Below are 16,751 nucleotides of genomic sequence, written 5' to 3' on the forward strand. Positions count from 1 at the left end.
AATATCAGTTTTTCTGTTTTCCATTATCCGTGAAATAACCCAATATCAAAATTCACGCTTGATAGCTTTTGAGGCACTATCTCATATCAACCAGGTTTGAGGTTGGAGTTAACATCTTTTACAGAATTGTCTGCAAGTTAAAGAAGCAACATTTTGTGAAATGTGCTTGTTTGTTGTCCTACTCAGAGTCAGGATTGTTTTCATGTATGCGTCTCCATTACAGAAGTAGTGGACATGTGTGTTGAGCCTGGCTTAGATCAACGACTGGAAGCAGGGGGAAACAGTTAGCCAATGTGTGTCAAAAGTCATAGATGTCATAGATTCCTCATCTTTTTGTGTTTAACACAATGGTTATAAAAATAGAAAACAAAACATTATTAGTTTATGTTGGAAATATTTCTCAGCACTTCTCATAATTAAGCTGGCATTTTACACACTTGAATACAACCCAGATGACTAGAGAATCTATTGGTTGTAAAACAAAATGTCTTTTCTGCTTTGCCTAAGGACACTTGGCAAACAGGACACATATACTGTTGATGGAAATCAACAACCTTGACTATAGTCTTTATATTTCCTCAGGCAAGTTGTTCCCAAATGTTTCTGTGGCACAGTGGATACACATATACAAACATGTCTGTTTACAATTCGTGTCATGCAACCACCTTGTTCTGTAATTCATTGCTCCTCAGAAATGTAATTATTGATTTGGGGATGCACAGCCACGGCACTAGTTACAACATGTCCAAAATGTTCCATAAAGGAAAAGCTTTGTCTCTATTTAACTCGTGATTATGTTAACTCAATTTAGCACTGAACAAAAACTTCAGAAGAAAGATCACTGGTGGTCAAAGACGTTTTTTGTCAAGTTGAGGTTTGTCTGCATGTCTGCGAGGGGGAGAAACAAACAGGATGTACAGATTTCTTGGGACACATTACTGACTAAATTATCCTTCAAACTTTCCCAGATGTGGTTGAAACAACCAAAGAGTGATAATAATTGCATGTGTAGATTTTTAAAAACATTGGCACACACATCATATTTGTTGTCTTTCTATTTGTCCTTTTGAATGTTCTCCTTTTTCTGAATGTGAAAACAGCAGGTTATGACTCTAGTTATCTCTTTCTCTTGAGTCAACTTTAGAGTTTTAGCTCAGATGCAATCTTTCACTTAATCAGGTCAGGAAAACAGATGTGCTAAAAGACCTGTTGTCTGTGTCCACCTTGAATCTGGGCCACAAAACACCCAGAGGCAAGACTGGAGGTATGCAGGTTACAATACAGGGAGAGTTTCATTCCAAAATAACACTTCAACCACCTGAAAAGTTGAATGTTCAAAGTGTTTTGTAAATGTGGTGGGTAACTGATCCCACTAACTAACACTTAAACTGACTAGATCTTCATCATTCTTCAACACTTCAGAGATTATAATTACATGAATATATTAAATGACACCAAATTATCCTCATGCGGGAACAACAGTGACACAAGATGCACAAACAAACGATGCACGATTAATGTCCTTTCTTACAAGAATAGATACGTGGGCCCAGTTTTTGATTTTAAATTAGAACTGTTTAATTGGCCCGTTTACGTGGAGTTTGTGGGATACTTTTGTGGTTCACATTAATTCAACAAAATGTGAGCAGATAGAGAACCTTAGATTAGAAATGAGTCTAAAACTGAGGTCTATAAAACCATGTAGGACTCAGCCTCTTCTCTATTTAGTCTGTGTGTCTTGTTAGAACCTGACTGTTCTGATATGTATTTACAGAAGTAATTAATAGCAGAAATAAACAGCACTATTTAGATGAATATAACACTTAAGACATAATTCACACATCAAACCAGATGGGCAGGTTTGACAAAGGTAAAAACCAAAGTTACAAAACATCCAAAAGGTTAAATGACTCATTGCATCTAACTCGGAAAATTAATTAAAAAGGATTGCGGGAAGATGTGGGATGTTGCGGAAGGCAAAGTCATGAAATGTCTTGTTCACTTCTGTCATAACTCATCACTGATCCCGCTGTGGAAATGTCCCATCATGAAAACACACAAGTTCACCGTAAAGTCACTGCGGTGGAAACCAAGAAGACCGCAGGGTGTCAGAGACCTGGATGTTAGCTTTCACTTCTGTCACATGCATATAAAAATCCCTGGATTTGACTGTGTATTTAAAAACTACTTATACTTCATAGAGTGTATTAAAATGATGCTAAAATAACTCTGAAGGGTAAAACAATCCTTAAAAGACCAAAATAAAGATTTAAATGTTGCTTATGATTCTCTGTCTTTCCTTGCAATACTGATTGAGGGGTTTAACTTAACTTTTACTTTAATTTAAGGTTTGTTGAAAGGAGCCTGTCCACAAAGGCAGAAAAAGGAAATTAAAGGTATAAAATGTAGAAATTTAAAGAACTCCAGTTCATATAAAGGGATGCGATCTTGTTTGGAATTTGTTTACCTCCAAAAAACAGCTCCACGATATTTTTCCAGCACAAATCCAGCTTTAATTCTGCTTTTTAGTTTTCGATCTTCTTTACTTTCTTTTTAAATGCCTGAAAACATGTCTGATGTTGGTATTAACTACATTTTGGCAGTTCTTTTATAATTCTTGTCAAATGACAATAATGTTTGTGGGACAAATGTCCCCACTTCAAGTCGGACCAGGAAGCTTTGTTACATGGCATTCTCCTTCTCGACCCCCTCATTTCCTGTCATCTCTCTACTCTCTACAGAATGTCTGATACAGGTATGAAATGTGTGAAAATATGCATATGTAAATCACAAAACAATAGCTTTGTTTCTAGCTGGGAATATTCTGCACTTGGTTCCTGATTTTGAAACTATTAAGTATTGATAAAAGCAGATCTAATATATTATTAATAATGATAAATGTGAATATTCCAGTTCCTTTTAGTCCTTTGACATTTGTAAGAGTGTAGTTTTCTTTTATATCATGCCCTCTGTAATTTCTGTTGTTAGGAGACCTCATAATTGCAACTCATAATCCAAATCAAGTCAGTGAAAAGAATCGAAAGACTCCAAGAGAAAGTGTGCACAAGGTTAGTTGAACAAAATAACATTGACTACACCAAACCTCTGCATATGCTCCTCTGTCTGACCTCTGAGTGGCCTGTTGTAGAAGAGGAAAAATATTTTCTTTCTGGAATCAATTAGGTATATTTTTTTATCATTTTTTATGAGCATTTCCTTGATTAATTGTTGAAAACAACTGCCAAAGGTATTCTGTTTACAATGATATAAAACAGAGATAAACAGCAAATCCTCATATTAAAACAGCTGGAATTACAATATTTTGGGTATTTTAGCTTGATAAATTGTTTTTAAAAGGTTATTAAAATGGTTGCTGATAAATTACGTAACTAATCATTTAAGCACCGATTAGGACTGACAAAAGCTTTTCACTGATGGCCTTGTCTGGCTCAACACTGTACTGAAAATCTCTCCAGTGAAGTTCTTTTACTTTAAGACGGTGTGCTGAATAAACCCCAGAGAATTTCTTTATCTTGGCCTTCAGTCATGTTTATAGTTTTGTGTAACATTGTGTATAATTCACTGAGCTGCTTGTTTGTTCCTATGTGTTACGTGTTTACATGGTAAAAATAACTGGGATCCTTGTTGAATATTCATGTAAACAAAGTACAAACTGTACGAGAGGACACTAGATGAGATCCATATATCAGCTGAACTCAGTGTGACAGATAATTCAGGGGTGAGATGAAGCAATAATTTTTGACTCCTCCAGTTGTCTAAGGAGCATGAAAGGCACCCAGAAAAACTAGATTGTGCAAGTGCACAATATTAGAGCAGTCATGGACACAACTTCAGCCTGTAATTATTGTTTTGATCCACTAAGTGTAGCCTCTTTCTTCAGTGAACCCTGCCCTTGGCAATAATATAGTTTTGACTCACACTGTTGAACATGATGTACCAATTCACTGGCACGCTACACGCTGTGTGCAGCTTACATATCAGTGAAGATTTTAAGGAAACACTGACAACGGACATCCATTTAATCTTTTTTATTAGAAAAAACAATTACAAAACTTTGGCGAGATTGTGAATCAACAATTGCATTTGTATAAAAATACATTCGGTTTTTCAGTGCGTGCCACCAAAGTCGCACAGCTGACCCTGAAGACTTTTTTCATTACTCCTAACAGTTTTGTTTTTTTTTTTTTTTGGAAGTTGAGGAGAAAACACAATCCCCGAGTCAGTTTTTGGAATGTTTTTTTGTCCATACATTTCAGTGGCATCTCCAGCTTAAGGCTCGACTTTAACGCTGAGCAGTGTGTTCTGGTTGAGCTTCACAAAGCACCCCGCAGCACCGAGGCATCTGGCTCCCATCAAAAGCTTCAGACCACATGGCTCAGAGGTCTCCGTCTCCTCCTCCTCCTTTTGTTTAGCAGCTGGGAGAGCTAATCTATGAGCCTCGTGAAGCTTTATACACCAACTGCTCATCCTATTTTATCACTGTGCTAAAATCAACAACCGCAGCTATCTGACACTTAAGTGCCTTAAGCTTTGCGTTAACACAAAACCAACGGAATTCATCCACATACAATCCAACCGATTTTGTTCTGTTTTCTTTCAGAATACAATCAACTCTATGAGAGAACGACTCCCTGAAACTCTCATGCAATCTTCAACGGCAGATAATTAAGGCATATGTACTTTTCCCTTTTACACATTGTTTACGAGCATGCATAAAATACATCTACATATCTGCTTGTTTGACTTGTCTGCTCCACCATCACACCTTCAGATACAGTATGTGCTTGAGTAACAGTAGAAATCATCATAGGCACACTGCTGTTCAGTCATACAATGCATTGATAGCAATGTTGGCTGTTAAAATCTACTGTGTTGCCTGGTAAGAGGGAGTTGGAAACAAAAATTGCACATATCTCTTTACGCCACTCAAAGATGACAATGTGGTCCTAAACATGTGTCAACTTATCAAGAGCGCTTCTTTTCAAAACATCTGAAACACCAGGTGCAACTCCAACTCTCCACCTCACAAATATCAAGTGATCTCCCCCCCAATATGTCCCAAACTCCTTAAATCTCAAAATTCATTTCAGATGAGGGTAACGTTGATTGGGAGGTATTTGTAGCTCGCTTCGTCAGGAGCCAAAAATCACTTGGGGAGGACAGGAACTGATGTAGAGAAGCTGCTTTCCTCTTAGCAGAACAGGAAAGCGTCCACTTTACTTTATGGACCGGAAACAAGTGCGGGCTCCTCCACTGACATTCAGTTCCCGTGAGCTCCGTCTCCTCTCCTGACCTCTCCGTGGCGCTCCAGTCCCTCTCCACAACACTGGGTGGGACCAGGTGCCATTTACCAGAGAGAAGTAATCCAGGAGAAGACAAATCTCTTGATTCGTTTCATTAATTTAAGTTGCTCGACGCTCAGGCAGGGCTCATGGTTCAACACGTCATGCAGCGAGGTCTCATGTTTAAGGGCTGAGGGTTGGGGTCAATCTGTAGGCAGGAAATGGAAATAAAAGACACATAAGATTCAACACAACACAAAAAAAATCTTTCATGTGTGCCAATCAAACTGAGTAAACAGTTGGTGTAGCTGAGTGTCGTATGATGACTCACCTCGCTGTATACTGGCGGAGGTCGGAAGCGAAATTCCTGGACAAAGGCCATGAGGGGGCGCTCCAAGATCCCACTCAGGTCTTCAGCCGGGTGCAGGACCACCGCGTTGTTGCACTGCTCAGCCTCCTCCTCAGTCACCACAGAGCTGTAATCTGGAGGAGCTGCAGGGAAAGAGGTTTAGATTAGTCCACTGGTCTGACTCAGAGCAGTACAGGTCCAAACACTAAGCTGCTGAGTCATCACTGCTGTTAAAACTCTTAAAAACCCCACATAACATTTACTGCCCTTTTCACCAACAAACGCTGATTTAATCCAACATGAATCTCAGCTGAATTGAAACCTTTGTTTGTTTATGCATGTTGGCATTGGAGCCAGTGGTACTTTGGCATTCAACTGTCATAAAAATAAATGAGGGAACAAGCCCACAAACTGACTGAGGTTAGAGAGTCTGTTTGGATGTAACGATGTAGCAATTTATCACTGACTGTCCAATGTTTAACCTGAACTGCCTCAGGAACCTGTTAATCAATTGTTTGGCCATTTTGCTGGTCCTATGAATCAAGTTCATTGGCAAGATTTAGGTCAAGATAGCAAACATCCCTGAACACTGGCCACAGATTTTAAAAATGGTGAAAAAGACATTAATGAGTATGTAGTGTTTTGCACCACAAACACCAAAAGTTAAAAAATATTCAACTGCTTGTCATTAACTGCAGTATTAAAAGGACACTTACGCTCAGGCTGCTCTGGGATGGCCATGCGCAGCCACTCCAGGTTGACGCTGTACTGGCTGCTGACGCTGGAGGTGCGGCTGCCGAATGGATGGAGAGGGATGGTGCCTATGACCAGTGGCAGCTCCAGACACAGCTTGGATGTCCCAGGAACATCGACACACACCTGGTGGCAGGAAACAGGAGAAACTTTTAGTGACATCTGTGCAAAGTGCAGATCCAAAAACAGCAAGAGCTCGCACGGAAAGAGGGAATCAGAATTGAGACTGAACTCACCTTGAGCATGTACTCCACTTTGATGATGCGGCACTGCAGGATCGAGGGACCTACAGGTGGGATCTTTATTGCGCGACCGTGCCAGGTCTCCCTGCGTCTGTGGCCGACAATGTCGCCGCACAGCGTGGCCACCACAGAGTGCTTCTGCTTCATGGTGCCGCGGGCGATGAACGTCTGTGTCTGAGTGATGTAGGCTTTGGGCACAATTGATCGGGAGGTAGAATTGTCAAATTCTGCAAAGACAGGTATCACCTCACCTGTGGAGAGAGAGAGAGCATGTTAGGAATTGCAGACGATTCTAAAGTGACCAACAAGATCTGTGTTTATAGAAGATGTTGTTTAAGGTGTTAAGACTCTCACCTGGTGTGTAGCCTTTGCGGTCAATTTTTGCAGTTACAGACACCTGTCCAAAGTTGCGGTACCACGCCCGTGCCATCTTATCTTTTGTTCCAGCCTGTGGCGCCTGGGAATGATGAAACCAAATGAGGAACTGCCACCCAGAAAATCATGGAGTGTGTGATGACAATTCATAAACTGTGAGGGCTGAAATGCTCACCAGGAAGGCTGGTGTGTTGATGTCAATGGGCTCGATGACTGTAAACTCCTTTTTGATCTTCTTCACGGTGGCCCAAGGCCTGTGTAGCTTAACTTTGACCCAGTAGCGGATGCTGCCGTGTTTCCCCTCAAAGGAGGTGACCAGCGTCTCCTCTGGCAGCTGGAAGCTGAATGGAAATTCATGTCTGCCGGCAGGAAGGACGGTCACCTCGCCATTATCTGAGGGAGGGAGGAAGAAAAAGAAAAACAAATTTAAGTTATGTTAATTCACTTGTCGTTTTGGTTCAGTTTTTATCCATTTTGATTTTCAAGGTGTGTAAAGGCATTTAGCTGAGATTCAGTGGGTGTAACCAGATGATCAGTTTCTTCCTGTTGATGTGATGATGAGGTGATCATCAGGAACATGTGCATTAATTTATCTCTAAGGTAATTCATTAACCACAAGAACGAATGCCAGCCAAAGGCTTCTTCTGAAAAAGGGAAGGAAGTGCTGATGTGACTGTGCTAAACAATCACAACTGGTGCAAACTTTAAAAAAAAAAACAGCAGTATTCTTTAAAAATCCACATTAATAAAGTTAACTAGACTAGAGAGTGAGAGCAGAACTTTTTAAGCATGACTGCTGCTGAAATAGAAATCTCTCTGTCTTTCTCTGCAATCACATGGCCTGTGCTTGCTCAGAGGGGCGGTTCCTGCTCCATTGTGCTGACTGAGAGCATGTTTTCCTCAAGCTGCATTATACAGCCCGTCTCAACTGCTCTGTGTTTTTTTTTTTTTTCACTCTCTTTCTGCACAGGTCCAGGAACACGTGTTTGCGTTTAACAGACTCGATGTGTTTTGTGTGCCTTTGTTGGCTGGAAGCTCGTATTTGATTTCCATAACAATACTGTCAGTGTCAAATCCTCTTAACGGGTCAAGTGGGTTGTAATGAGCGTATATTTTCATGCACACCTGCAAAAAACTTAACATGAGCCAACAAACTCTTAAATGTTATATAATGTGTTTTTATATTGCCGCTTCGTAAAAAAGACCAAGTCAGGCGGAGAAACTGAACACTGCAGAAAAACAACATAAAAATCGACGAAGCCCTGGCTGCGAATTTCCTGTCTGCACTTTAAACAAACATCTCTGTGCCCTAATGAATGAAGACAGAAACCTGAGGGACTCGAGGAGGAAAACAACCCAGGACATTCTCGAACAAGGAAAAGTCCGATGCCAGCACAGTTTCTTTCAACAGATGTTTTCTCGATGAGAAATTAGTATTTAGACAGCTGCTGCAGCATGTATTGCTCTCTTCGTATACGGTGGCTGGTTTCATCCTTGTATAATCGATAAGAGCAACAACAAAACTTTTCAGATGGCAAATAACTTACAGTTCCATGAAAATACGTTAGTCAATGAATGGCTGTATATTTGAATCGTTTTATGCACTTTCTGAAGCTGTGAGATGTTCAGTTTTACTTCAAGGAAGTACCCAACAACAACAAAGAAAACATCTCTTGAAAAGCACCTTATGAAATCACCGTAATTCCAGTTTGACTTTTGTTTCGTTCACTGAGTATTATCAGGAGAGTTGGAGAAATCACGCTTAGATTGTCCAGTCAGCTTTACATCTACAGTAGTTTACGGTGTGGGGAAAACAACAAACCACTTACTGAAAGAAGTGAGAGTTAAATTTGACTTTACTGGACATTTACACAACCAGAGTTTAGACTAGTTCTTATCAAACATTTAACTCTCACACTGTGTACTCTCACACCATTCCCCGTTTAGAGACAAACAACTGGCCCACTATCACCAGACAAATGCACCACTTTCACTATTGTTTCATTAGCTTGGCATTTGCTCAATGAGAAGAAGACTTATTTTGTAGTTTACAGCAGAGTTATTGTATTTTTCATTAGTTTTTAATGTTTGTTCTCAATTCAATTTAGTTTCAGTTAGTTTGCAGAGTGGTTTTGCTCGTTTCAGTTTAGTTTTAACAGTTCAAAAGTGTTTAGCTTAGTTTTTATTAGTTTTAGTTTTTTAATGTAATATGGGGGGGGGGGGGGGGGGGGGGGGGGTACTTGTCAGGGGAAAGATTGAATAAATTCAGAATAGGTATCACAATACAAACACATGAAGGCAGGTGACTGTCAGTCATATAGACATCCCAGTCTCAATAAACATGCACCAATGCCTCCTCAAGCTTGTTGTGTTGAAAAAAAATTGACCAAATTGACAAAGACTAAAACTAAAAACATTTTCTGTATATTATTATTATATTTTAGATGGTTGTGTGAGCACACAATATTGTTTCAGTTAGTTTTCAACTTTTCTAAAGTCAAGTTCTGATGTTTATTTCAGTTAACTAAAGTTTAAGTTTTTTGTTTAGTTTTAGATAACTATAATAAGCTTGGTTTACAGACTGGATGCACCCTCTGTGGTCTCCCCCATCACCGTGCCTGCAGAGCTGACTGACCTGCCTGCAGCAACACCTCTCTCCGGTTCAGGTACTCCACTTCGTCGCTGTAGTTCTGGGTGTATGCGGTGCTGGAGCCGGCGGACCGGGACTCGGTCCAGTGTACTTTGGCGAAGCCCTCGGCGTGGAGCTTCAGGGAGTCCACCTTGCTCTCCCCGGAAAGCTCCAGCACCACCCGGCCGGACACGACGTCCCCGCTGCTGAACACAGGAGGACAGTCCACCTCCGGGGAGTCAAAGACGATGTCAAACTTGTTCACTTTGTCGAAAATCATTTTTTGCAAGTTGTGCAAGTCCTCTCAAAACGCAAAAAAGTGAGTATTTCCTTTCTCCGCAAAGTGTTAAAATGTGCTGAAGTGGATCTTCAGGTTGCGGCTCTCTTTCTTCCGCTAGTTTAAAGCTCAAACTGTTGATCTGTTTCAGAGGGCAGCCCTATTTGCAGACTTAGACGGTGGGCGGTTCTCTCTGAATTTATTATGTAAGGCGTCAGGAGAGAGTTGTGGGCTGGGCGGTGGGTGCGTTCAGGCACTCCTCCTTGGCACGGACATTCCAGAACTATAGTTGTAAATACGACCTGTGGCTGCATTTGACTGCTTTATTCGGTCAAGATTACTAATAAAATGTATCGTGGAGGTTTCAAACGATGAGTAAAAGAGGGTTTGGAGTTTGAAGGTTTACAACAAAAAAGTGCAGCAGCTGTCTCCAATAATAAACACATCACAACACACACACATCAAAACTTTGATTTCAACTGTGAAATTGGAAAATCAGAAAACTCACATCTCACAGTTTGAGACCATTGTTGTCAGGTTTTAGGGAGTTATTGTTTTGTTTTACACATCATTATGCAAAGAGGATTTTTTTTTTGCTTTCATTCATTTCTTTATCAACCTTCAGTTATCACTGCTTTTTCTGCACATTTACAGGTTGTCATCTTGTTATAAGAGAAGACTACAGCTCCAACAATCAAACATGTCTGGGCAAAGACCAGAATCACCCTGTGATGTCAGTCTTTACAAGAAATGAAAGCCACAGAGAAAACAAAACTAAAAGCACCTACATTTTCTGTCACAAAACTGTCACAACTTTCAGGACAGAAAACTCACATGAGTGTCACATACTGACTATTTGGATATCATGTACAATTCCCACTTCTTCAATCCTGTTTACCACTTTGGTGGGTTAGTTGTGTGCGGCTCTTTTCGTAACACCCATATTTCCAGACCGAACCTGAAGGCAACATAATAAACATGCAGACTGGGTGTGGAGGCAGCAGAGAGGAAAACAGGGCCTGGTGATGATTGATGGTTACAGGTTCTTAGAAGAAAACAGGCTTACTGAGCATGCCCCCGAACAGCTCAGAGGAAAATAGTTTCACTCTGGACCAAAGCTGTTTACTCCACTTCTTCTATGTCACTTTGAACATACTGTTACCCTGCCAGGCCACTACGCACATGGAAAACACACAGCTTCGCACAAACGCATGCAACTTATGCTCTTGCTGTAGTTGTCTGAAAAACAAGTACTGTAACTTTATTGTCAGTTGCTAAACAGATACTTCACTTATATCAAAGGAAAACTCCAAGTCTCTGCATAAAGAAAACTGCAGAGACTGTCACTCGAATGAATCATGGCATCCATGCTGCCTTCTCTGAACACTTCAAATGCACTTACATTTGCAAACAAAGCCAGTTCTAATCAGAATCAATTCGTCTTCCAAACTCCTTGGCAATCAAACTAATCAAGCACTGCTTCGTTTCTTTATTAATTTCAAAATCCTACGGACAAAGATCAAGTTTGATCTGAGAAAAACAAAGTTGTTTACTGCTTTGTTCCCTGAGAGAGAGACCTAGCTCTCCAGTGCCACCATCTGACGATCTGGAGACAGCTGCATGACTACCAAGGATGCTTTTACATAGTTTGCATTCTGCTAGAGATGTGTGTGAATCCAGGGAAAACTTTTGGTAGATGATGCTTGCTCACTGAATGTGAAAAAAGCACAATGCAGCACCTCAGTTGAGGAATATGTCATTTTACTCCCTACAGGTTAGAAAAATGGCACAAAGTAAAAGGAGGTTTAACTACATTTTACTTCCAGTATAAATTATTTTGTGAAAAGTCCTTACTAGCAACAAAATAATGTCATATTTAAGAGCTGTGGTCCAGTTTGCATCAATTTGGAAGTTTCTGCTTTATAAACATGCAGGAGTCCTGGCCAGAGGGTGAAATAAAGCTCTACACGCCACCTGCCGGTGACCAGGAGCAACAGCTCGGCTCAGTCAGGGCTTCCTGCCTCAGTCCTGATAAGACGTCTGCACAGAACGATCGGCCTGATAAACGTTCCTATTGTGCAGATGACTCTGTGCGATCAGTCTAATCGTGGCTGAAAACGCTTTTTACCACTGCTGCAGACTAAAGTAAACACATTTATCCTTCAAGCATTTCTCTTTGTTTACTCTGAGCTGCTGAGTACACAACATTGTAAAACAAATGTTAACAGAAGCCCTTTCTACTTTAGAGCAAAGAAGTATTTTTTAAAAAGTGTAATTTGTGGCGTGTGCAAGAAAAACAAGTTTTTATAAAAGGGTTACAACAACTCCTAAAAGTGGAGCAACTCCTAAACACATCAAAATCCTCCACTCAAGCTCCAAGACTCCAAGATCTAATTCTGCCTTAAAAAAAAAAGTCAAGTGATTCACAGAAAAATTTGTTTTTGAAAAACAAATAATAGATAAACGAGTTGAAATTGACAACATCACACAGTTTTGTCGAATGAATGGAAAGCAGCAGCTGGCTGTGTGGTGGAGGAGGGCGGGGCCAAGGGGGCCACGTGTTGTTTTCCTTGTCGTCATGGCGACACGGGTTGCATTTTTTAAACTTCCCCCACCCCTTCCTTCCTCCTTGCCTTCTCCTCTCTCTTTCACTTTCTCCACGTGTCTTGCTGTTCTTGTCAAAAAAAAAAAAAACAGAACCTGACACAACGTCCTTATTTCTACTTTTGTAACTAACATTTGTATTTACAACAGTCGAACAACTTACTGAATGTAGGTCAATAACACAGATTCTGTCCCCGACAGGTTTTTGGGGAGCATGTGAGAAGCTTTGCAAAAACAATTAACGCTGTTATTTCCTGATCTCTAGATTGCAGATTCTGCAGATAACGCTGGTCTGTACAGAAAGAGGGGCTGATACATTTAACAGGTCAGCCCACCCATGTGCCGACAGCAGCTCAGCTTCTCATTGTTCTCACTGTTCACAGTCTAGAAAACAAAATTACATATTTTCACAACAGAGTAAGGCACATGTGTATGTTGGTCATATGGATTTAGCAGGTGGCGGAAGAAGAAGCACAAAAACTACTGGTGCTTTATAACCTCCATGTATGTAAAATCTGTAACATGATTGTACACTCTCACACCAATGTAAGCATATTTTTGTAGCATTCGTTTGGTTTTTTCATGTGTGTGTCATTTTTTTTACTCACTACATTTTGCTCTATTTTTGACGATCGTTGAAACAATAGTTCATCAGAATAATAGTTTGCAGAGTTGTGGCCATTTTCGGTGAAGATATGGAATTCTTTGGAAAATCTCTCTAATTAAAGCGCAGAGAGGCGACCCAGTTGTGATGCGTTATATCAAGAACATTAGCGATGCAACACACCTGGACTGATCCGGGTCTCTCCAGATGGAGCGCTCCCTCTCTTCTGTTTAGGAAACAATTTGGATGTCACACTACATTTTTATTTTAGTTTTGTTTTGATTTCCAGTCACTTCCAGTTAACCAGAGGCGCCAGATGGTTAGTTACACAGAACCATCTGAGAAGTCGTCCCTGGAAACTGTTTGGAAAAGGGCAGGCACTTTCAAAAAACACTCGGTAGATGATTGAATGAACCATCTGGCTATCACTGTCTTACCTTGTGAGACAGCTGGATTAGCGAGATCACACAAGAATCCTCCTAAGACATGATTGATCCAAACCACCACTGGTTCGGACACAAGTGCATAACTTGAAGCCTGACAAGATGGATTCTCGTGTGATCTTGCAAATCCAGTTGCTTCGCAGGGTAAACTTCCACCGCTGTCATCATAAAATTGATCATAATATTTACAATTTGTTTATTGAATTGTAACATCTCAAGTTAAAATACCAAAAACATTTTGCTTTTCATATCATTGTAATATAAATGATTTATTTGTTTGCAGCTGGTCTCACTAAGTTAGTACTTTAACAACATAAATTTTGGCTCTGGTACCTGGAAAATGACATTTTAAATATATTATACAGCATCTCAGTTAATGGGTGATGTGTTACACGTAGCCTCAGGTTATGATAAAGGCTGAAATGTAAGCTGGATATTAACGTACAAAACCTGCCTAGTGCACCTTTAACCACAGTGTATACATGATGCAGCTGCTGCAGATGTCATCAGCAAATGACTTGGAAATGAGACGCTATATTCAACTACTTTGCAACTTGTTTGGGTTTTATGGCTGAATACTGTTTGCCAAAGCACCAAAAACACTTACTTCTGTTTTTATCTGAGAACCATCTGCATTTGGCGTACAATCCTATTTACCTGTCCAAGCAGAATGGGGAGTCAAACCAAATAAACTGTTTACAGAGAAGCTAATGAAACATTAACCGCTGTCTACAGTTTATTTACTTAGCTACTATGGTCTATATTCTCTCACTGCCTGGTGCCTTCCACACCGGGGGAATTTCACACTTACGTCCAGTGCAACACAGCACTCAGTAAACCAGTTGTGTTTATTTGGACTCGGGACTGATGGATTTGTGTTTAATGTTAAGATTATGTTATCTGGCAGATGTATCTGAACAGCACAATGTCAACCTCTCTCCCGGGTTTCCATGCAACACAGCTGGCACAAGTGGCTTCATTTTGCAAACTGCAGTGACTACAAGACACAGCAGCTACCAGCTGGCACATGACAGCTCACATCAGCAGTTTTACACAACATTATTCAGAACAGAGAGAGACCTTTTTCATCTACCAGCTGCAATATATGCTGAAATGCATTTAATATGTATAGCTACAAACTGTGGATTATGTCTTAAAAGAATATTATACTGATACAGTAGGGGACAAAAGGAAAGTACTACAAGGTCAGCACAAATCATACTAATGCCCCCCCTTTAAATTAAGTTGCTCTTTATACTACAGGCGTTGCTGGAGTTTTGACTTCTTCAGACTCTTTTCTTTCTCCATGCACCTTGAAAGTAGCTTAAATTGTGCCAGAAATCCCATTCGCATCCCATAATCCCATACTTTATTTCTGGTCACCTTTGGACTACCATAATTCCAGTCAGTGCATCACAACTGAACTTGTTGACCGGGCACATTTGGCTCTCTGCCCTGAATAAGTACTAAAATGCATTTATTTTTGCTAAATTATAACTGGGTCAATGTTGAAAAATTAACTTCTGCAAAACATTGTGAGGACATGTTATGATCCAGAATCAAAACAAAACCTTGAAAACAAAGCAACGTGATGGGTTTTTCTTGTAGTCATTCCCCAGCCAGTCAATAAGCCAGTTAATAAACACAGTATAACTGTACCTGAATATTAACCAGCCAGGACGACTAAACCATCTGCAGCTTTTAATACTGACCTCGGATCAGATGCTGTCTCTTCCTGAAGTAAGTGATCTTGGATGTGTAGTCATTATAGACTGAGTTCATGCCGCGGTTCTCCAGCCAATGTGCCGTGGCTACACCTCTTCCCTGCACCTTCATGGAGTGCACTCTGGTGTCTCTCCGCAGCTCCAGGACCACCTGGCCGGACACCACCTCTCCTCCAGTGAACGCTGCGTCAGCTGGGCCATCCAGCTCCAGCTTGAAAGACTTTATGGAGCTCAACGTCATTTCTATGTGTGATGACAAAAATACAATGCATGAAAAGATGAAATCTGACAAAGCAGATGGATTACTGTGTCAGAAGTGTGTGTAAAACGCATTTTCTGAAACATTTTCAGGCGCTGAAAAAAAAAAAATACTGCAAATAGCCAGAACCAACCCAAGGCCATTTAGGCTCCTGCACACATGTTGGGGCCCCACATACAAATTATACACAGGAACCTTAATACATTTTTAAAATAATATGATGCAATGCTTTTGAACCACTTTTAAATGTACACTTTCCAATACCAGGAAACTGCACTGACCTCTTAAATTATGCTATTTTCTTTCAGGGATGTTATTTTTTGGGTGGGGTTGGGTGTTACTACTTAAAGCCCCAGAAATGCCAGGACCACCCCTGCAGATATAGCCACTGTTAGTGCAGCCTGTTTTGTTGTTGTTGTTGTTTTTACACACATGTTTCAGAATGGTTTAATAACATTTAACACAAATAACACAAATGATATCATTATTATAGTTTAATGATTCTTTAATACAAATTTGGTATGAGTGGTAATATAAAAGAGAAAATAACTGAAATAGTACTTTCAAAAACATTGTGTAAATAAAACTGTAATAACAACTTACTGTTATGATTCCTCCGCCGGGACAAATAGTTCTGCTACAGCAATGCACGGAGCTTATTTTCAGTAACTCTATTAATATTTATATTTTCCGTTATGTGGCCGATGTGTGTTTAGGCGTCAGTGACATTTATAAACTGCTGAGAGCAGCTCTCAGCCAATCAGGAATGAGAAACGGGCCTACGTTTCATAAAAACGGCTGTGAACGTTGCTTATGTTAAAAAAAAAAAAAGTCTCCAACTCACCGGCGAGACAGGAGCAACGTTGTGGTCTTCCTCTCAAAGGCGAGGGTGTCAGCAAGTGAAGCCAAACTGTGTGTTCACGCTGACTGGACGTTCAATGGAAGCCCGGCCTTTATAAACGGTGGCAGCTCACTGTTTTACACCAATGACAATGAGCACATGTGAGTCACGCCCGCCCACTTTAACACGAACGAGGAGGACGGTCGTGTCTATGGTAACCCCATACCCGCGAAAGATCTCGCGAGAGTGATCATTTCAACCCAAAACATGATCTTCCCTCACCCTAACCAAGTGTTTATTGTGTCTAATCATAACCAGACCTTAACTACATTGGTGTCACACAATAAA

The 16,751-nt window shown here is 40.5% G+C and overlaps 1 protein-coding gene across 2 annotated transcripts; it reads right to left on the minus strand.

Annotated features, from left to right (window-relative positions):
- Nucleotides 1-4,034: 4,034 nt before the first annotated feature.
- arrdc2 (arrestin domain containing 2) lies at nucleotides 4,035-16,529 on the minus strand. Of its 2 annotated transcripts, XM_044361347.1 has the most exons (8): nucleotides 16,407-16,529; nucleotides 15,292-15,546; nucleotides 7,198-7,415; nucleotides 7,002-7,104; nucleotides 6,642-6,898; nucleotides 6,369-6,531; nucleotides 5,635-5,795; nucleotides 4,035-5,511 (listed from the first exon to the last, which is right to left on the minus strand). In XM_044361347.1, exons 2-8 carry the CDS (start codon nucleotides 15,542-15,544, stop codon nucleotides 5,458-5,460), a joined length of 1,209 nt encoding a protein of 402 aa, XP_044217282.1. In that variant the 5' UTR covers nucleotides 15,545-15,546; nucleotides 16,407-16,529; the 3' UTR covers nucleotides 4,035-5,457. The 2 variants fall into 2 exon arrangements, with proteins under 2 accessions (XP_044217282.1, XP_044217281.1); XM_044361346.1 differs by lacking the exons at nucleotides 15,292-15,546; nucleotides 16,407-16,529 and adding an exon at nucleotides 9,658-10,112.
- Nucleotides 16,530-16,751: the final 222 nt, after the last annotated feature.

Source organism: Thunnus albacares, chromosome 9 (assembly GCF_914725855.1).
Source record: "Thunnus albacares chromosome 9, fThuAlb1.1, whole genome shotgun sequence".
NCBI classification, from domain to species: Eukaryota; Metazoa; Chordata; class Actinopteri; order Scombriformes; family Scombridae; genus Thunnus; species Thunnus albacares.